The following is a 22749-nucleotide window of genomic DNA, read 5'->3' as shown; positions in this document are numbered from 1 at the left end:
AGATCAAATTCACCGATTTACAAATGTGATTAGAAAGTTGCTAGAAGAAAAAAGTCTGCTCCACATTATTTATTGACGTGGCACATATAACAGAGCAAAACCATGCTCATCCTATGTCTGCCTTACTTTTTACAAATTTGACGAAACTAGACGTTTCACACCTTCTTCTATACCGTCCAAAATTCGTACCACATCAAAAGAAAATATGATGTATAGCAATACATTAACGATATACGTACATTTTACGATATACGGATGAAGTTCTATACCTGTCATTTGAAACTAATCAGATGCCTGACAAGTTGCTACAACAACAACCTGCATTTCTCAAAAATATTTTTGGTAGAGGACGTTTACTGCAAAATAAATAAGTGATCATTTCCTGAGATTGCCACCTGTAAAGTGCAATTGTCATAATAGTAGAGGCATAAATTATTTATTATGGCCATAACTGTTTCCATATTGTTGATTTTGATTTTCTCATATAGGATGGTATCAAGTTATCTACCTCAACTTTTTTGTCTTCTAAACTATCTTTCCAAAAACGTATCATTCTCTTCTTACAAATAAAATTTGTCACGTTTTTGAAACTTGTCAAGTAAGAGTCAAAAGAGAATTTCATGTCTTATCGACCTCAATTTATTAAGTCACCGAACATCAAACCAAAATAAACGCTTATTAATTTGTTAAAATTCTATTTTTTATTCAAGTATGAAATTTTCGTTTCGAATCTCCCAGAGGATTGAATTAATTTTTGTAAATTATCTGTCGTTTGCGAATTCTTTACGAAAATTTCAAAAAATTCGTACCTCGAAAGAATTCTCCATAATATTATTTAAGTTCAGTCTTTTTAACTTGTTGACAACTAATTGCTGTGAATGAGAAAGTGTGCACATTACTTGAATGGCTAGGTTCAATAACAATATAAAATAGAATTTTCTCCGGATACAAACATGCCTGAATTAATTAATTTCCTATACATTTGTTGAAGCTATTTATTTTGAAACCTTTAGGACCATTGGAAATAGAAATGTGCAATAGTAGAAAATTAATAATACAAAGTTAAAACGCAAATATATTGCATATATATTACACCAACAGTGGTCGAAGATCAAAAAGTGAAGAACAGAGCAATATACATAGATATTTTTCAATAATTTCAGTTATAGCTTCCATATCCCGTAGGTAACAGTATAATGGTTACATTATTATTATTAACATAAATCTTTGTAACTAATTCAGGTACGCTAAGCCACAATAATGGTTTTGGAAATTTAAAGCCTTCAAGTTGGATTTACATATTATACCTTCTAATAATTATTGTATAATTTGAAATTTCTGTTACGAATTTTATATCAAGTTCCCAAGTTACTTTCTTATCCTACTATGTATTATTGGAACGTATTCATCGTATTGGGCTTGATAGAAATTACCAGCGATAGGTTGCCCCAAATTGTATTTCTTCGCAAAATTTCTTACATTCCATTTCAATCGGTGATTTAAGCAACTGAAAAAAAAATGCATTTCAAATTACAGTAAAAATGTGAAACAAAATGAACGGAAGGAATTATACGATGAAGCCTAATTGTTTGATCTCCGAATTTAGTAAAAATTTTAAATAATCCTTCTATGTTACATACGATGTGATAAATGCAGTTTTTTTTTTTAATAAAAAAGACATAAGTGAAGACAGAGAAAGAAAACCAAACAGATTTGGTAAAAAGTTGATAACCCAAATACACGATAATTCAGAATAATGACGGAAAATAAAAGAGTAATACGAGTAATAACATATATCAGATCCTATCACTTTCTTAATTTCTAAAATACTGCTACAGACACTATCTTTGAACGTATATTGTAAATTTACCTTATTTCTAATTCAGAGTAATCGATAAATCCGTGTTGCTTATAAATAAGATATATGTATCTATGTAAACCCGTTTTCTCACGAGGTGCTGATGATATGTACTTTGCAATGAGTTGTCCGCTTTTAATATCATTTCCACCTACGTTTCCTACAAGCCAATGTAGTACTTGTCCAGATGATTGATTTTGACGAGAAGGTGCATCTGGATCTAAGAAAAAAATTACAAACTGCTGCAGTTTTCATGCAATGTATGATATAACATGAAACTTTGTTGAGAAGTATTATTCCCGGAAAACTGAGGATTTAATAATATGTAACGCTACAATTAGTAAAAGTTATACGGAATTGCTGCTATAGAATTTTTTCAAAGTCATGCATTATATTGCAGTCAAATTGTTAGTTATATATGTCTTGTTGAAAGTATCTCTACATTTGACTAGTAAGCAAATTAGGCACAGCATAAGTTCAAAATGTCTTCAATACCACAAGACATACGATTAAAATATATTTTATGATTATCCTGATTGCTCAATTCTTCTTATCTGTGTGGTAATATCATCTTTTGATTTTGAAATATGGGTCTAGTTTCATATACAATAATTTTTGAATGACAGAGGAAATAGTGTAAGGCGTAAAGTGTAATCGCGAGAATAACGCATTATGATGAGAAACAACAATATTTATGTATTATCTCACATCATGCGCTTAATGAGGTGAAGTTATTTGCAGTTAATTATGATTTGAACCATTGTCATTTTTCAAAAATTTCAAATAATGAAATCTTTAGAAAATTAGAAATAACTTGGATTTGAAAATAATGGAGCAAAAGTATAATATTGTTTACCAATATATTCAAATACACTAGATCATTTAAGTTTCTTCAAATGGAAAAACTCCAATTATTTTGTCGTCTATAGTTTTAGCTGATAATATACTATTCTTTAGATATCGGATTCTCTAACCCAATAAGGATTGTTACATGACCAGTATCTGCAATCAAGCCAATTTAGGTTTCCTTCGTAACATATTTTTATCATTTTTTCGGTAAACTTTTCAAGTCTATCGAAATCATCATCTAACAACTCACAAAGCAAGTTTACTTTGTACATATGGAATTGATTGAAAATCTCATCACGAATATTTTTGAAACAATTCGATGGTCCTCTGATCTTTGACGGATACTTCTCAAGAAAATGTGATGATAAACATGTCTAAACATAAAAAATCACAAACTGTTAAAGCATGACTAACTATTCCGTGATATTCAAGACATACCACGTCATGTAGTAGGACACTCCGATATAGATAAACGTCGGCATGCACACTATTCAAAAAAATCAAATTACAATTTCACCCACGTATACTAGTAATTGGTCAACTACATCTTTTTCCCGTCAATTATAATATTGATATGTTATATTTTTTATTTTCCAAATACAAAATACAGTTTTTAAATACAAGCATGTCTAGTGTTATTTGTATAAATACTATCATATTACTCAGACAATTCTCAGTAGTCCAATAACTAACATCAACATTACATTACTTACCAATCATAACTACCGTATACAGAGTACAACTGTCAGTATTCCACTTTATGTAGGGTTCATCTTTCACTTGAGTAGGAGTAAGCTCATTTCCTAACTCAACTTTCAGCCCATTGGGAAATGTAACCTGCAACAATATTCGTAATTACTTGTCAAGTGAGTTCAACTTCAACAAATTTGATATATAAAGCATCGATCAATCAATTGGTATAAATAATGATAATTTACAAAAGACACGTATTATCGTACATGTGATTTATAGTATCATCTACATATTACGTCCTAAATAGAATAATAAAATCTTTTCCGAAATCGACATATGTCTAAAAGTGATGTATTGTTAAAAAATCCAAATAATTGTTAAAAATGGTATCCAGAAATATAAGCAGCATTTTTGCAGTGGCCATGCTCGGTTCAGTTAAGACGATTCTAGTCAGCCATAGCAGGATAAATCCTTCGACACCTTCTGACGATTGTATCGATCACACTTGTTTTTGATTTGCCGTAAGTTTTGTGTTAAATTCCATGCCAATTAATTTAAATAGGATAATTAAGTGAATTTTCCAAAACTCAAATTGAGAACCTTGTGATGGTTTCATTGTGAAACTACAAAATAATTCACTAAAAATGTTTCGTCTCTAAATGAGTGATAAACTAAATTTATATATTAGCGGCGGCTATTGCTTGATTTTATCTAACCGATAGTACGCAATTGGAAATAAGGATAGTGCCAAAGGACGTTAGTTGGAGTGAGTTTTACTACATGAACCAAATAGCAGTACTAGCTGGTGATGTCTTCAGTTCCAATTAGAAACTTTGAACGAGAGATTATTGCAACGCTCCGATGCGATGCGGCCAGCTGTTATGCCTCTCTCCTTGAAAATACTAGTCATTTTGCCGAAATCGACAAAAAGTTCGATGGACGCTATGTTTTCCAGTGAAGATACAATTCAATATTCATCGCGGTTTTATCCATAAAAGAATTTTTTTCCATATTTTCGAGATATTTTAATTTCTAATAATAGAAGAGTTGAATTATAGATATAATATATTTTAATCAATCAAACGCACTTAAGAAAACACATTGAAAGTTTGAGAAAAACTTCAAACATTTTCTAAGAGCAAATTTACGCAATTGGGAGATGTGCCCAGCAAATAGTAAGACGCTGAGCTGTTCTACAATCAGTCTCAAATGGTTTGCCAAGACTTGTTTATAGTTGACAACTTAAATAGCAATAACAAAGTTACCCCATTGTGGGTATTAGGAATCAATAGAATAAAGGATCCAAACTCCCTTCTGGAACCGTTTTTCAGTATCAGTACGAATACACTTTATAACGAAATTTTGAAAAATACGAAAATATTGATACACTAGGGTAACATTGTGGGGCTAGCACTTTACTTGGAATCTGCAACTAGAAGAGACCCGAGAATTTGATAACCAAAAGAAATATGGACTCAAAAAGTTTCGATTGGAGCTCTCACAGGACATTTCTGCTTGGATAGATACCACAAGACTACTCAAACTAGTAGATAGACAGTTGAAGATTCTATTGATAAGAAACAGAAACATTTATCCACAAGGCGCTATACTTGAGAGGATATTGAATAGTACAGGAAGACTTTCCTAAGTTCAAATTATTCAAAGATCAATAAAACAACATGTATATAAGAAATACTTCTTTAAAAATGAGCTCGTTTGATCATTAACGTTGAGTTATATATAAATTTTGATAAAAATTAATTGATCCAAATTCAAAATAATATTGTAATAATAAAAATTAAGTTTCTAATTACCTCAAGAATTTCCGCCGGTACTGTATCAATAATGGTGGGCACAATATCTTCTTTTTCCATTGTAATCAATATAATGTTAAAGACATATAATGAAAGTGATGTAGGAATAACTTGAGGTCGAATTCATTGACCTTTAATTAGAATTACAATAGTTACTCAGGATTTAATATATACCTTATATGATAATACATCCCACTACACGTACACGAAACTGGAATGGAACAATAAAACATTTGGAAACAAACTATAGAACGATATTAATACGAAGATGCTTCGTTGAGTGATTGATACACGCTGGAAGTGGTTCTTACTCATGCAAGAGGTCTCAGAGAAATGAAACAAAATCACAAATACAGTACAAAATCATGATGATTCAATTGATATGTGGCAAAGTATTTTTTCTGTACACAAATTCATAATAATATCGATACAATACCCATACAATACCCTATTCTGAGTTTGGGAGTTGTCTCATGTCAAAGACGAAAGAAAGGTTAGATTGAAAAAAATGGAAATCTTAGGCTTATGTGAACCGAGGCTTTGTTAGAGTTAAGAAAAAACCGCTACTGATCTTCGTATTAATGAATAGCACTTTGAGACAGCCACAGAAACAGTTCCGGAGCTCCCATCTTCTTCACGAATTGTTATTTCACGTGACAGTGATTATTGTTCCAACTTATTTACTGTATCTTTTTCACAAAACAATCTGGAAAGGAAAATACATTATATAAACCAACATTGAAATGCTCGACTGAGATTTTATATTTACTTCAACTCTTCTTTCAAGTGACTACCTCTTGAAAAACATGTCAAGGTCGTAATCCTGTTTCTCGCCAAATTGTTAGCTTTGTTCCCGTTCTCTCATTTGATTAGTGTATATTCCATGACTAGTTTCGACTTGTTTATTTCAGTTGATCGCACTCATATACCCTTGATCATGTAATAAGATTGGTACATTACTTTTCCGATAGTATTTATCTGAATTATTTTTCACACCCATTAATAAATCTTGAGATGAACTATGGGTCCTTAATGACTGCAGTCTTTGGTGCTCAATCCATATTCTGTTGCCGTGAACATGCAATTTGCATAATTCTTGAACTCGATTCAATTATAAGGACTTAATAGGAATTCATTCGATTTTTCAATCCAATAATTAGAAAAAGCTTGATTTTTTTGTTTCATGGCTTGTAGATAATACATTTTTAAATGACTGCCTTTTATTGCTAAATGTTAAACAGTAATTTTTACTCCAGGCTTTGTCTCTTGCTTAACTTTTAAATTTTCAAATTATTGATGAAGTAATATTGGCATTTCAAGATATATCACTATTATCATTATTTATTTATCTTCTCCTGTTGGGTGGAACAATTTGCTAGGCAATGTGATTAAGTGTGAGCGAGCTTAGAAAAATTATATACGCAGGTATTGGAAAACTAATTGTAACTTTTATATTTATTATTAGGAATAACGAGCAAAATTCAATTAGATTTATTAGGTAAAACTACAACGTTTGAAGTCAAGCAATAAAATGAAATAATACAATACTGAATTAATTTTATAGTACAAAAATAATGAACATTTTTGATTTTATTGCAGATTTGCAGGTATCTCTTGATAACAGCGTAGACATAACTCCTCCCGTCTTAAATTTCGAGAAAAACGTAGTGGTTTTTTGTAGTTTCTGGGATTTTTCTTCTGTTTTCTCTTAATACATACAAAAATTATAGCGAAGATCGCTCATAGGATACTTTTATTATACGGGCTGTCCTGAATTTCGGTAACTGGTTCTGGTTTCTAGAAATTTGAGGAATTTCTTGAAGTCAATTCTCTTAATATTTGGTGTTTGATGATTTCTTGAAGGAGTTTCCGTGAATGGTTGAATTATGTGTAATATAACTTTAATTACGTAGTTCTTTCCCTTGGTCCATATTTCGTAAGAATCGTGAATTTTGATTAAGATTGGAAATGTAACTAGAATGTATCGATTGCTTCGGCATTTTGAAGACATGTGTTGAGGTTTTTTCGGTATAAAAATAAAATCTCATTTGTCGTGATTTATTCAGTGATTAATGCTCGTACATTTACATCTGGCAGCGTGTGGGATTTTGTCCTCTGCTAAGCTGTTTGGTGCAGTTATCTTCAAACATCGGATTTTGTCGGCAGTAGTTGCACATTGTGCAAATATTTAATCATACCAACTATATTGGAACTTGAGATTATAGAATTATGTGGAGAATTTAATTTGGAAAATATTATAACATTTTCTAAATCAAAAATTAAATTAATAGTTGTACGACTATCTAAATTTATTTGAGAGGTGATAACTTAAAAACTCAAATATCTTTTGTATTTTATCCAGATTTCTGTGTTTCTTGGTTTTCGCTTATAATGTTTATAGATTTATTAGAATTTTCCATCAGTTTTTTGTACAATGAAGCTCGTAAATTAAATTCGTGAATTATATTTTTCTGATTTTTCTGTAATAACTCAATAATGCTCTCTAATACTTAATTTCGACATCTACATCTAAAGTACCGAATAGCCATTTATCAATTTTACCAACTAAGTACATAGCTACTCCTCTACGGTTTCTATCATTAGGAATGAATTGTTTATTTTTCTTCTAAGGAATGGATAAGATATTGTGTTCTTCTTAACATGGTTCGCGATAAATTATGATATGATATGCTAGAAGGCTGCTACTATTACTTATTATACTACTACTATTATAATACCTTTACCTATACTATTTACTTGCCTAATCTTGCTTAAACTAAGTCTACCTAAAGTCAGGGGGTTCATTGTTACCAATTTCAGGAGGATCGTTATAGCTAATGTCAGACATTTTTTAGTATTTGATCCTGCTTCATATTTTTGTTTTCAACATGTAGAATTTTCACTAATAGTCTAGTGAAATCTCTCAATCGGGGATTTAGAGTTACTGTTTTACGCAGTAGTGAAATTTAAATGACTATGGTGTAATTTACAGTCTTCAAAGTTTTTGAATTCGGTACCACGGTCTGTGGTAATTTGTTGAGATAGGCCATGATGAGAGATGAAATAGAGTAGTTTATCGACTACGGCTACACCTGTTATATTATCTAATAATAGTGATATAAGATTTGTAAAGACGTCTAAATGAATATTTTCTGTTTTGATGATGTAGACGTTAAATTAAATTTTAAAACAGGGGGATTTCTGTCATATTTGTTTTTTAAGGAAGTTTCGCGATCATTAATTAATTTTTCAATATCTTCAATATCATGATTTGTGTCATTATATTCGATTTTTGTTTTTCCGTAGTTTATACGTCAGTTAAAACTTGTGCAATAAATGAATTTGAACGCTGAATTTTTAAATACGATTTGAGTTGTTACTACAAATATTCGGTAAATCTCATTATATTAGATTCGGTATTAAACTTCGGTATTTTTACATATAATCTAATATTCGAGCTTTCGAAAATTATATTACGGGTTACTCTAGTCATAGGTATTCCTGATATTGGAATACCTATGACTATTTAGAGGATGTTTGAAATTGGATTCTCTACTGCTCTGTGTATAGTATCTGAAGTCTTGTAACTATTGTCTTCGTTTTTTGATGATGTTTATGCAGGGTTTTCTATTGTCTTAATTTCACGTCTGAAATAGTATTTCTTCGTTTATATTGTAAGTTTTGGTGATTTGCGTCAAATATCTCTAACATTGCTAATAGATCTACATTGTCTAAAATCGGTAAAGATTGATCATTGTTTTCTTGTTCTTGCAGAACTTGATTAAGATCAATTAAATCGTTGTCGTAAAAATGCAGTTTCAAGTGTATTAACTACCACGTTATTTTTTCTATTCAAATATTCATTTTCATCACTTTCTTTAAACTTTAAACGGTATTTTCTTGCTTTGATTAAATAACTTTTCACTACATAAATCAATATTTGAATTCATATTAATGAGATCTTGTAGTCTTATAACTCATAAAATTTGTGGAAGTCATATAAAATAAAGTCAAATAAATAATAGTTACATTTAAATTCTGAAAATGTAGGTACTAAAGCATGGTTTTTTTATATTTCTACTCAGATTTGCAGGTGTCTCTTGATAACAGCGTATACATAACTTGTATGTAGACTATCATTAATCTAGCAAAAAATACGTATGTGTCACTAATCATTATGCCATTTGGGCTATTCACAGTATGCTTTTATAAAAAAATTTCACCATGCTACCTATTTTTTTGCAGAAAAATTTAGATGATCCTTGAAGCTATGAAATTAAATTTGAGTTTATATATATATATATATATATATATAAATAATGTTAAGCCCTGCAAAGAACATTCCAAATAATTGTCTCCAATTTTCATTACAGTACATAATTACATAAACTACTTGTGATATGGGTTTCTTTGCTCTTAACTTTAGTCAACGGTAAAGATAATACTAATAATCATATTTTTGGAAGTACCTTATTAAAATATTGTATGATATAGTATAATTAGAACATATTAAGTCTGTAAAACACGAATTATGTCATCTCCACCCTATACAATTATATAAGAAGAGATGATGGCGTTGTAAATAACTTGTTCAGGTCATGTAAATTAAAATAATATAAAACCATTCTCTGTTGTAAAGTACAGTCTAAGCTATAATTTCAACACTTTGTACTGAACAAAACTTGTCGAGATACTTAAATTGTAGTTTGGCTCAGTAAATATTATTTTTGAAAAGAATTATTAGTCACATTTTTTTAAGTATAGTGGCATAGCTAAAATACATCAAATGGAATAATTATTGTAAAAACCAGTTATTCAGAAACACCTTATGATATTTTCTAAAGGATTCTTCTAGTTTCGATAAATTGATGTTCTGGGTGTCTGCAGGCGAACTCGGTTTTGTGGGCCACGTCTGTCTGCCGAGTAGGTATTGTGAATACTGCTCTAAATGGGATTATGCTGGACAGCTAGGAAGAGCATCTGCCGTAGTAGTATCGGTGAAACAGAGTCAGGTAAGCAACCTTTCTTGTATGCTCTAAGTTTCTGGTCAACTCTAGATCGCCTACAAGCCAAATTGCTCTCTTCTATTTTGAGTCGAGCACCCTCAGGATCTACTTGGAAGCCGGGCCCCAAATGTGCGAGTAATACTCCACAGATGGATAAATCTGGGCCTTGTAGAGGATTAGAAGCTGCTGTGGAACGAGTAGTTCTTGCTCACATTCAGAATAGCCGTACAAGGCATCGATTATATGGGCTCTCCATTCAAAATTGCAAAGTACGTTAAGGTTAAAAAATGATTTTTGATATAGGTTCACTACCATTATTGCAAATGATTGCATGACCATCTATCTAATCCAACGGAAAGTAGTATGGTATAGTATCTAATAGTTACGTAAAAGACAGTATAGAGTCTAGTGTCATTAATGGAAGCGCAATTGACCTCACTGACTTTGAACAGCATCGCTTCTGACTTAGGAAAAAGTATAAATACTTCAAACAATACTAACTTCACTTTTGACATTTATTGGAAAAACTACTGGAGGTTGAATATTTGAATGAACTTTTGTAATACAATAAAACGCGCTCAGCCACTACACTGAGTATTAGACACATATAGGTCTAATGAATTTGATGGACCAATAAATGCTTCTTCCAACGAGACCAAGTTTTTGAAATCCATTTAGTCGCAAAATTGAAGTGAAACTTAGATTCAAAAATATAATTTTCACACTAAGCTGATGGATTTCAGTAAAAAATCACTAAGCGGGTTCACTTTTGGTGACTTTCTTAGAAAATATTCTCCATAATCTTCTTTAGTACAAATTTGTCCACCAAAACTAGTAGTTTCTAGGATGTGTGTTAAGAATTTGTCTTCCATTAAAAGAGAATTACTGATCAAAAACAAGATAAAATAAAAAATACATAATCCAATTAAATGTCAGCTAGCTTGAGATGAATATTCTATTTCAGCGTCATATTTTAGACAGAAGATTATTTTATCTTGTTAAAAATTGAAATCCATACATTGATGAAAGTCAAATTTTATTAAATCTTTTTGGATACAATTGAGTAGAATTTCAATTCTCAATGTATAATTAGGATTGAAAAGTCTGACCTATAACATGAATTTCTGGTTCAAGAATAATTTGTTTGAATTATAAGTGATAATTAGTATAGTTGAACAATGCTAGATTGAATTTAATGATAGATAAAATTAAATTGAATTCACTTATTTTTGTGTTTTTTCATATTTGGCAGTAAGAGATGGCCAAATGGTTTGGCGTGTTCTAGATGACTGAGAAACTCGTCGAGACGTTCCTCGTCTTGAACAATCATCTGATAGACGTGGATTTCGATTCTGCATCATAGAAGAATTGTGATTATCTGAATTTACACCACAACTGGTACCAACAAGAGGCTCATCTTCAGTGAATTCACATCCGTCTTCCATCAATTTAGAAGAAGTAACAATCAATTTGTTACTTTTAATAATTTTACCGTTCATCATGCTTACAGCCTTGAGAGCGTTATCTGGTGTTATGTAGGTAACCAAACCAAACGCTACTCTGCTATAACGATAGAATTTAATTCTACTTTCAACTATTTCTCCAAACTGTGCGAATGCGCTTTCCATTTCGATTTTTGTGATATCAACATCCAAATTCCTTATGCATATGGTGCGTTTATGTTTATGAATTCTTTCTAACTTTTCCTCTTCCCTCTCTACAAAACTTTTGAATCGTGTTACGTACAAACGTTGATTGTTTTCCATTAACATCCCTAAAAGAGATAAAGATCACTTTCATCAAAATAGATGAAAAAAATATTACATATTTTTTTGGCATTATAATAGCCATTTGCAAATTTTTTGCAAGAAATTATCGACAAAGATCCTTCTTATTATAATAAAAAATGTTTCAGACTAGTGGTCCTCGGTTTCACAATAAGGGGTGAATATTATAAGAAAAACAGCAATATATATATATAAAATGCTGGATATTGAAGCATAACCTTCCAGAATTTCAGATATATCCCAAGATGAGATACAGTTAAATAGCTATTCATCGGAACTAACTTGAAAATTTTGACAAAAATCTTTTAAGTACCAAGATGGGCAGAACAAGACTGCTAATGTTCATCAAAAGTAAATATACATTTGCGCTGCTGGAAATTCAATAGATATTAATACTTATATTATTTCGAATCATATTCCAATAACTGTGATACAAATCGATAATTCTAAACTGTTTGGAATTTGCTGACTAAGGCAATATAACTAATATTATCAATATTGTATATGTTAGGAACTATAGATTATGGTCATATACTAACAAGTAGATAACAAAAATATTCAATACAAAAGACTTATGAATAAATAAGTACCACTGAATCGATTTAATTACTTTAATTGTGAATGTTATGTGCAGCCTTTTTCTGAAACTTCATTTTATGAATCAATAAACTGATCAGAAAATATATATTAGTTTTTATTCAAAGAAATATTGACCAAACTTATTGATGGTAAAAAGAAGATAAAATTTACCTACCCAATTTTAACTAGCAAATTTATTAGTTCCTCAAAAAATTGTTTAAACTATAATAATTATTATTATAGTTCAAACAATTTTTATTATTATTATTATTCTACTCCCGCCATTTTATCTTCTTCCTCAATTCACTGAAACCACATTGAATGAAGACTTCAACTTTTTATATTTCTGATCGTTATTAATTTACAAGTTTTAATAAATTAACATTCTTAAGCGGAACTTCTAAAATGAGTAGTGATAGAGCAAGAACAACATAAAACAGAGTTAGTTGGAATAGACATTAGCTTTTTCACCAACTAAAGAAGTCTAGATATGGTCAGCTGGGCGCGTCAATTGAATCCAGTAAGCAAACATAACCTTACATAGGCTAGGGGAAAGGACCGAAATTCAGCTGTTCTATGCTAGTTGACTAGTGCCTAAGTTAAGAGTGACGGTTGATTCTAATGAAATGAAGCTTGATCGACTTTTTTCACAGGAAGTTTTCTGAAGAAATCGATCATAATCTTCAGCTAAATATTAGGTCTTCTCAAAAGCCACGAAGGAGTCAATTTTCACTTATAATCGCCTTAGTGCTTGAATTTTTCGGAAAGTTTTTTTGATGTGCAAATTTTTTGAAAACTTCCAAAGGACCAGGTCGAGGAAAATTTTCGTACAAAATTTGCAACCGAGAAATAATTCACGGAGATTAATTCAAACTCGTAGGAGATTCGGTAGGAAACTCTTATACTAAAAATAATAAATAAAAATTTCATTTCTGTCCTATTAATAAGCATTTCTTTTAGTTTGTTGTTTGATGACTCAATAAATTCATGTAGCTAAGACATGACATTGTTTGACGCTTTCTTGACAATATTTGAAAGCGCGTATTAAAAATTTATTTGTTAGAAGAAAATATTGTGTTTTGAAAATGATAGTTTGGAAAAAATGAATGTTGAGGTAGATAACTTGATACCGTACAATACGAGAAAATCAAAATCAACAATTTGGAAACAATTTTGGGCATTGTGTAAAGGTATGAGTTGTATTCTTCATGAAATCATTCCCATTTTCAACCATAAATCCAGTGTTGAAAGGAACAAAGTAATATCGAATTTTTACTTCCATTTTATGGAGCATATAAATAGAGTCGAGAAAATACTGGTTTCCTTATTTCATTCACCGTTGACGAAAAAGAAATAGAAATAGATTTTAAAAAATAGTTGAAATTTTTAATTAAATATTTTTAATTAAAATAATTTATGCCTCTGCTATTATGACATTCGTATGTGACAGCTGTCACGCCAGGAAAATTACCACTTATTTGTTTCGCAGTTAGATTACGCAACCGATAAAATTTTGGAAAAAGTTGTTGTTATACTAATCTGTTAAAATTAAGGCATCTGATTGGCTTATCTGATTGGCTTAAAATAACAGGTGTAAAATTTTCATTGAAATTTCTAGTTCCTTAAATATTTCAGTTCCTATAATCTACAAAACTGAATAAAAAGATTTCAGCAATCAACACACAAAATAAGCATAAGGAAAAATTCTTTTCGAACCAATATAGAAGTACCTAATATTTAAAGGTGTTTTGGACAAAGAGGATAGGAGAAAAATATTCTCCGTGTCAAAAAAAGATACATGGGAGGAGGTATTTATTAGCAAATTAAAAGAGGGAAAAGCTTTAGATGGAAATTGGAGAAATGAACAAAAAAGTATTATCTAAAATGTGACACAATGTAATTATTTCAGGTGTATTTAAACTTGAATGGTTACTCAACGAACCATTATTCCATAATCCCAACAAGTTGTACTAAATCGTCAACGTATGCAAAAACTATATTTAGGAGAGTTGTAGGAATCGTGCGATCCAATATGAACTAATCCTAAAATCAATATAAATACATACCATTCATCCCCTCTATAGCTGCCAATGCTACTTCTGGATATTGGTATTCCACACAACCAAAACCTCTTGAAACTCCATAGTTATCTCTAACTATTTTGCATCTAACAACCTCTCCAAAAAGTTGAAACATCTCGTATAATTTCTCTTCATCAGTACTTATAGGCAAATTATCGATGTGTAATTTAGTGAAAAATCTTTCATTTGCATTTCCAGTCTTGTGATTTTCTTCTGGGATAAATAGTTTCACGAATATACGTTGGTTTCTTACGAACTTACCATTTAAAGCTTCGACACATCTTTTAGCATCGTCTACTTCTTTAAAATGTACGATACCATAGCCTGGACAATCATCACGCTTATTGGTATAAATAGCACATTCTGTAATTATTCCATAATCGCTAAATAGAGCATAGAGATTTTGGCTACCAAACTTTTTCTCCAGATTCTCAACATATACTGCAGGTGATCTACTGAATGTTTCACAAATTTCATTCTCTCCAATTGTGGGAAGGGCTGAAATAAGATATATGATTCATGAATAATCAAACGTTTTCTAGAGAAGTTTTGTGAAAAATATTGGATAACTGTGAAGAGTTGTATTGTGTTACAAAGCTCTATAACGCACCCATGTTTGATGAAAGGCAACGGAAAAAGGATAGTAATGAGAAAGTAAATGAGAATTATACGTAGTTGGCAACAAATCAAATACTTAAATAAGTGGATTAATCGAAATTATCCAAAAAGTAGTGAAATTAAAAAGATCAACTGAACTTTGAAATGTAGATTGAATATTAATATTGTTTGGATTGTTTTAACATACAGATGTATATTGAAGTAATATTGTTACAATTTACGTATTGCGTGATTTCAGTCGATAATTAAATCGTTTAATATATCAAAAAATATTATATTTTAAAATTATATGATATTAATTGATATTGAAATTCAAAATATACTTTAGATGTATACATCCATGAAAACAGTTCCATATTTTAAACATAAATAATGAATTTATCAAAGAACCTTTTATTGAAAGATAGATTCAATTAGAATATAAATAATACTGTACTAATACCTGTAGCCATATTTGCAAAATATTATAAATTTACGCACAAATATATATAGACCTTCTGTTGGAACGACTTTACTTAATAGTACTTGCTCCACCCTACTTTATAGAAAAAGTGGGGTAGAATGAAGCTCTGAAATCTCAACAGGAGGCAGTTGACCATTTAAAAAGGTACAACCATTAGTTTAAAAATACTCTTGATGTCTAAACTGAATGACTAGAATTAATGACAAATCGATAGTTTGTTCTAGTTGTTGTCACTTTAGATAGATATGTCAAAGAATACGTTTTTCCGTATAAATTTGAAAGGTCGATCCAAGTATATAATATATAATGGAAATTATCGCTGCAAAATAATAATTACAGTATTAAATCAAATCATTACTAGAAATCTTTCCAGAAAAGGTCAATTGATTTTTAAAAATCTTTAATTCTATATTATTACTGTAGTCTTTGATATAAATATTTATTTCAGTTATCAACTAAGTAATATAAAAATGTCTCCTACTTGGCTAAAAGAAGGCAGTCGATTTCTGGACCAAAATTTATTATAAAAAATATTTGCGGAACATTTGACGTTGGCGCAATTGCAGCAGTTGACGACATCCGTCAATTAACAAAAATACCAATATAGATATCCAAAAATATTGAATGCTAATATAATTAAATGTGCAAACAAATTTAAAAACCATTTTATTCGAGAAAAGATAAATATTATATGTACCTAGACACTGAAACTAATATTCAATGTATAAATCTGTATAAATAAATATTCCTGCAGATAAGGGTTAAAAACTGTAGAGTCTATAGATATGGCGACATAGTTATTTTTTGGACATACAAAAATATAGATGTGAAATAAATCTATAATATATCTGTATGATACATGGATATTAGAAATTAAGGTCGGGGATATTCTTTTCAGACATCAAATCGTGTATAACGCATCGCAATATGGATCGAAAGAAGTTTGGATCCATGTATATTTTTCAATTCGTGACATTTATTGGGACTAGACATTCAGCAAAGCTGATTTTTTAGATACCTTAGTAGTATTGAAAAAGAAAATGTTTATGATATTATGGCTAAAGCCGTGGAACATATAATACTGCTTTACATGTTAAATGTAAAAGATAAGAAATATGATAGATAATATTACAACTGAACGCTGAAAAAAATAAATAAAACAGGGAATTAACCCACTTGCATATGTTAGAGTTATCCCCTTGGTTATAAACAGTTAACAGTAATGCTAAAATAATTATATAATAGAGGTTAATAAGTAGTTTATGAATAATACGAAATCACTGTTATTGTTTCCTCCTTTCTTGTAATTTCATAATTTTATTTGTAAATTGTAAATATAATAAGAAATGATTAGAATATTGAATAAAACATCTATCTAATTGTATATTCATTGAAAAAAGATTGATTTGTTCTTGAAGTACCACAGTTTAATATTTACAGTTCACAACTTTCAGATTATTGTTACTTCACAATTCAACACGATATACCATGAAACGACATATTCAAAAACAGCTTCTAGAGTGATATATAATTACGTTGTGTTCGTTTAACTTGAATTTACGAAAAACGATAACTGAAATCAAGGCTATTTGACAGATAGAAAGATGGCTTGATGAGTTGTTGAAACTATTTTTATGCTTCAGACCGCCAGATAGTGAACAATATAAATTATGTTAGGTATAGAAACTTCCCAACGGTTCATAACCTAAAAATTATTCTTATCCAAGACACACGGAGTTTGGATATCACTGTTATTTAATTTGTTTGCGGTCTCCTTTGATCAATCGAACTCAACATTGCTAAAGCGAAGGAAAATTTGAACGAAAGGCGATGTTCACACTTACTAAAATTTCGGTGCTTTTATCTTTCTGACGATTATTTGCGTACCTTGATAATTCATATCCCATCCAATAACTATCAAATTTCCTTGTTGTGAAATGAATTATGTACGACAACACAAGTACACATTTACTTTTAAAGCAAACTCCCAACACTGATGCAGAGGAACGTAGGAGATTGGCTTGTACCCAACAGACGACAACGAAAAACAAGAAGAGCCCAACTTGTCATCCTGAACCTCCAATCAACCAAATGCAGGGAAGTAATGGAGAATAAACAGCAGATCAGCTAATACTTCACTCGCGAAGTAATGCCTGACGGCGGTTTCCGCGGGGGATTACGTGTCCACAGATACACAAGTGAAGTAGGTTTTAGTGAATGCGACCTGCACACTCCTGCCAGCACTGGTTGACATAGTGGGTTGGGGAGCTTTTCTCTCCACCCCAGGAAGCAAAATACACAATGACTTAGAATAAGAGAATAAGAATTCGTTAAGGTGGAAAGCTTAGCTTTATTTTATTTATCATAATTATGGATAAAAAATAGTAAACACTATGCTTTCCGAAGACGCAGTGCTTATTGCGAATTCGACGTCAGAGGAATATTATAAGGTTCTAGCAGATAGGCACTAAAAATAAATATGCTTATTTCCTGGAGAATGAAGTGAAAAAATAAACCAATATAGCCTCCACGATATCAGGACATCTTAAATATCCTGGAAAACAAATACTACATGCCAAGAAAGTACAACTGAAATATAAACCCTAAGAATGATAAGAAGATACATACTAACTCATATGCGATGTAATTAGATGGATAACGAAATAATGAGGGGAATATGGATTAAGCAAGTTTTTAGAATGCCCAAAATTACAAACAGCTCCTACGTAAAAGACCCATTGGATACTTACCAAAACGAAATTCAGGTTGTAGTCTTCATACAAGGTCAAAGATAAATCTCTCTCAAATTACAAATTACAAAGAAGTCAACAAGAAAGCCCATAAACATCATTTGCTCTAGTAATTTTGGAATATAATATTTCTGAGCGTGAGACAATTTTAGTATAGATTAAACTGAAAGTAAAATCTCCTTCAAACCAAGAGATTTCATCAATCAAACTACAACACTCTTCTCAAACTGTAAATCGCTTAGTGATATTGATTGATGTGCGAGGGAATAGAAAATAAGAAAAAATTCTAAATGGTATATATTGTCAATATATCTGGAAACTTGAATATATTTCATATTCCAATTTTCTGTCATTCAAGTCATAAATTTTAAATCAGTTTTTCCAAATTTATAATGAACAAGTGAACTGAACAATACAATTCATTTACCCATAATAATATATAATATTCAACCTTTTTCTGATGAACTCATTCGTCTTCAAATGAAATAATTTCAGTAAATTGGTAAATTTCCTAAAAAAATATTCAAGCAAACAATTTCTTTTCATATACGCGTACCAACATCCATTTAATTAGATATTTGTGGTTCTTAAATGAAATTTGAACACATAAGCAACCTTCATCAAACATTCTTATGTCATTGATATTCAACTCAAATAAGTTCATAAAAGTAAGAAAGTATGATTCACTTTGTCTAAAACTAATCTTATTAATATCTTTAATAATTGAACTGCGACAACACTCGATCTAATATAAATTTAAATATATGAAGAGAAGTCATAAACTACAATAACATATAGATTCAACTTAGAGAATTATATAAAGAAAAATTCGAATAATGTGAAAATAGTTTCTAATCAATTTTACAGACATAAAAAATGTTTATAGAACATAAAGTATAAGAAAATTACTTTTAAAAATCGAAATGAAAAAGCAATAATTTATGAATATTCATATTTTACAGTCGAGTAAACGAATTGTATTGCAAATGTAATTTCAAATAATCGAATAGAATTTTATCTTTCTATAGATATCTTTGTGCAAGTCATTTAAGTTCGACTTAAACATTGACAGTTTAAATAGCAGAGAATTTGTAATGACAATTCGGAAAATTGAATACACACATACACATACATCAAAGTAAAGGACTCAATTCTTCATTTCTGAAATATTGCAATCTTCAGGACATCTATAAAAAATTGAATTGGAAAATGTACTGTTCATCAAACTAATTGATATCTCCCGTATGTTTTGTGTTACATTAATATGGTTTGATGCAGATGTAGGGATATGTGGGCTTTCCAAATTTACATACCAAAATTAAGACTATAGTATAATATAATTGCGGTGTACTTATAATTCTAATCATTCAATGCAATTCATTGTAGACTGCTACACATGAGGATAGCTTTTGAATGTTAAAACTGGTATAAGATACAACAAAACACATAATCTGTTCTGCCAAAATAAATATTGATTTCAAACAACTATTTTCTAGAAATTGGTGGATTAGAAGTAGCAGTACATATATCAGAAATATATATCCTGAATAAAGACGTATTTTATTATGAATTAAATTTAATGGAAAACCAAGAAACTGGAAGTTTCTTCATTTGTTTTTGATTAATCTTTCTATTAAAGTTCATCATTTCATTGCTATTCTGATGCATTATGGATTATAATACAATAGATCAGTCTGTCGGTATTATTTATTTCTTGGAATAAAATACGTGAGGTTCAATACCTCTTGTTTAAACTGTCCAGTTTAGGCTAATATCAGGATATAATTTAGACGGTATGTGATAACTTGAGAGCTTATAATCGTGTTATGTTTACTAACTATTAATTTCTAGATAATAATGAATTTGATAATAACAAATATCTTCTAGAAAAGAGTATGAAAATATATTTTTTAGTTACCAAATTAAAAGCCAGTTTTTTATTCTTTAGTTATATTGAATAATATTTCAACTATCCTAAAAATGTGATATATCGATATGTAACCAAACAATCCGTATATTCCGCAAACACCAGTAGGAGAACGTCAATCATGACCTGCTATGTAATTCTCAGACTACTATATTTACAAATTATGGACGCCACAAGTAGGATTTGAAAGTGTTGGAAATAAAATAATGGATTATTTTGGAAAAATTCTTCTCTTCCCTTACTTTGATCATGTATAAAATGTTAGTTAATTGTATTAATAAACTCTTTCTAATTTTCATTTCATTGGGATTTGTTCGAAATTATTGACTAAAAGAATTCTGTGGAAAAAAAAGACAAATAAAACACATATCTTTCTATACATAAAAGACATCAAGCAGAATATCAATGTGTTGGTACATGCTCATGGACAACACAGTCTCTTAGAATTACAAATAAGGTCGATATATGGAAACGATATTCAACAATAGAGAAGCTTTGCAGTTCGGATGACTGGCAGGCACCTTATCTTTTATTTCTGTTTCTCCCTCGAGATTCGTCAAATTTGATTTGTCATTTGGTTTAAATAACATTTGCAGCTATATTCAATAAAGTCATAACAAAAATAAGAGAAAAGTACAACAATGAAATTAGTCTAAATTTGAATAATTATTTTTGTAACGTCGCATATTATTTTATATGGATATGTGAAAATCCAAAAACAAAACACAGTTCATAGAAAGATTTAATCAGCCAATTGTATCACTCTGACACCTCACATAGAAAAGAGAAGAAAGTACTGCATCAAATTATTTCGACAAAATCTTACCGTTGTTCAATGTGACTGTACATGACTTTTTGTCAAGTCTTGTTTAAAATACCTAATGCCGCTAATGTAGGAACCTTAAACTGATAAAGCAATATACAATCGAGATATATGTTTGGAATGGAACTGTAACTCTTGACTTGAGAATAATCATTTAAAATCATAATAAGGTGGCTAAAATCATAAATAGTCAAGTAAACAAATATATACAGTTTCTATTGAATCACTTGTTTCTGTATAATTTTAACATTATCCAAAATTCCATCTTGATAACTGGCATACTTTTTATATCAATCATTCTAGCCAAATAATTCATAATCAGTTTGTACTAATTTTTTCAAAATCAATATTTTTTGTGTTGCCAAAAACCCTTGATATTTTGTTCATATTTTCCTCTGTAATTTCCTTATTAACTCAAAAACAGAATACTTCTTTACTGAATCCCGTGTCTCAGATAATCTTCATTTATTGAAGATGTGGAATTTCTAATTAGATAGGTACGTTATTAAACATTCTCTGAAAGTAATTCGCGGTGTAGGTTGGATAAGCTTCCTGTGGCTTAAAATTAAATAATATTACTAGAGAATTTCCAACATTGTGGCTAAATAAATATTTTGAGAAATAACTTTTTTTGATTGGAATAATCTGTCTCGATCACTATTTCATCAAACAGTAGAAAAGTTTGAAATTTGTAAAAAAATCCATTAATCTAGTGTACAAATTTTCTCAATGGGCATGTTGACAAACAAAATTATCGCTCCTGGGGCAGGAAAATTTAGGAGAAGTTATAAATTAATAAATAGTATCGAAAGAAAGTAAAAATATAATAAACCCCATAATAAAAACTAGATTGGAAATTCACTTTCAACCACATTACTTTTTATTCGATTTTCTAGCAAACCCAACGCCTCCAAATTTTTTCCTAAGAGGGTATCTAAAATCTATATTTTTTATAAAACAGGGCTGCTGCAAAAATTTTTCGCAATTTTAGTAAGTTTAAAAAATGAGAATAAGATTTTGATATTTGATTAACATAATTTACTTTTCATTCATGTTTTATTATAGCTTATAAAATATTTTCTCGATTTTTCTTTTCAATAACTAGTGACAAATGTCTTGGTCTTAAAATTTTCTGTCTCTCTCAGATCTAAAATCATAAAATCAAGACCATTTAGATGCATTTATATATCGTAGGTCAATAAAAAAGTTGGGATTTTAGCTAATATCCCAGGACAATAGGCAGTTGGCTGATGGCGTGCCACGCATGCCTATTCTCCTGGAATTTCTCCTGGGATTTTAGCTGAAATTTGGATATATATATATATATATATATATATATATATATATATATATATATATATATATATATATATATATATATATCGAACGTTAATTTCTCGTTAAATGATTAACCGGAGCGGAATATTTTTCGTTCGTAAGACTAGTATATAAACGGCTTCTTCTGTACAATAAACCAACTGTCAATCATGGAACCAATCCA

General features: G+C 30.1%; 2 protein-coding genes across 4 annotated transcripts in view; both read right to left on the bottom strand.

Moving 5' to 3' along the window:
- Window positions 1-1057: 1057 nt before the first annotated feature.
- On the bottom strand, window positions 1058-5361 carry LOC130892335 (protein D3-like). The gene is made up of 4 exons (XM_057797720.1): window positions 5215-5361; window positions 3421-3544; window positions 1871-2078; window positions 1058-1507 (listed from the first exon to the last, which is right to left on the bottom strand). Exons 1-4 carry the CDS (start codon window positions 5272-5274, stop codon window positions 1369-1371), a joined length of 531 nt encoding a protein of 176 aa, XP_057653703.1. The 5' UTR covers window positions 5275-5361; the 3' UTR covers window positions 1058-1368.
- Window positions 5362-11239: 5878 nt separating this feature from the next.
- LOC130892378 (polyadenylate-binding protein 1-like) overlaps window positions 11240-22749 on the bottom strand; it is a 52065-nt gene continuing 40555 nt past the window's right edge. For 2 of the 3 annotated variants that reach the window (XM_057797791.1, XM_057797784.1), the window contains exons 3-4: window positions 14653-15165; window positions 11240-11994 (exon numbers count right to left, since the gene is read on the bottom strand). In XM_057797791.1, the coding sequence (XP_057653774.1) occupies window positions 11444-11994; window positions 14653-15165 (1064 nt within the window). In that variant the 3' untranslated portion in view covers window positions 11240-11443. Of the gene's footprint in view, window positions 11995-14652; window positions 15166-15727; window positions 15929-22749 lie in introns of those variants that run through there. The other variant, XM_057797799.1, reaches the window with a different exon arrangement.

Source organism: Diorhabda carinulata, chromosome 1 (assembly GCF_026250575.1).
Source record: "Diorhabda carinulata isolate Delta chromosome 1, icDioCari1.1, whole genome shotgun sequence".
Taxonomy (NCBI): Eukaryota; Metazoa; Arthropoda; class Insecta; order Coleoptera; family Chrysomelidae; genus Diorhabda; species Diorhabda carinulata.
Note: the sequence above shows the minus strand (reverse complement) of the source record. Positions and strands in the feature narration are given on the sequence as shown.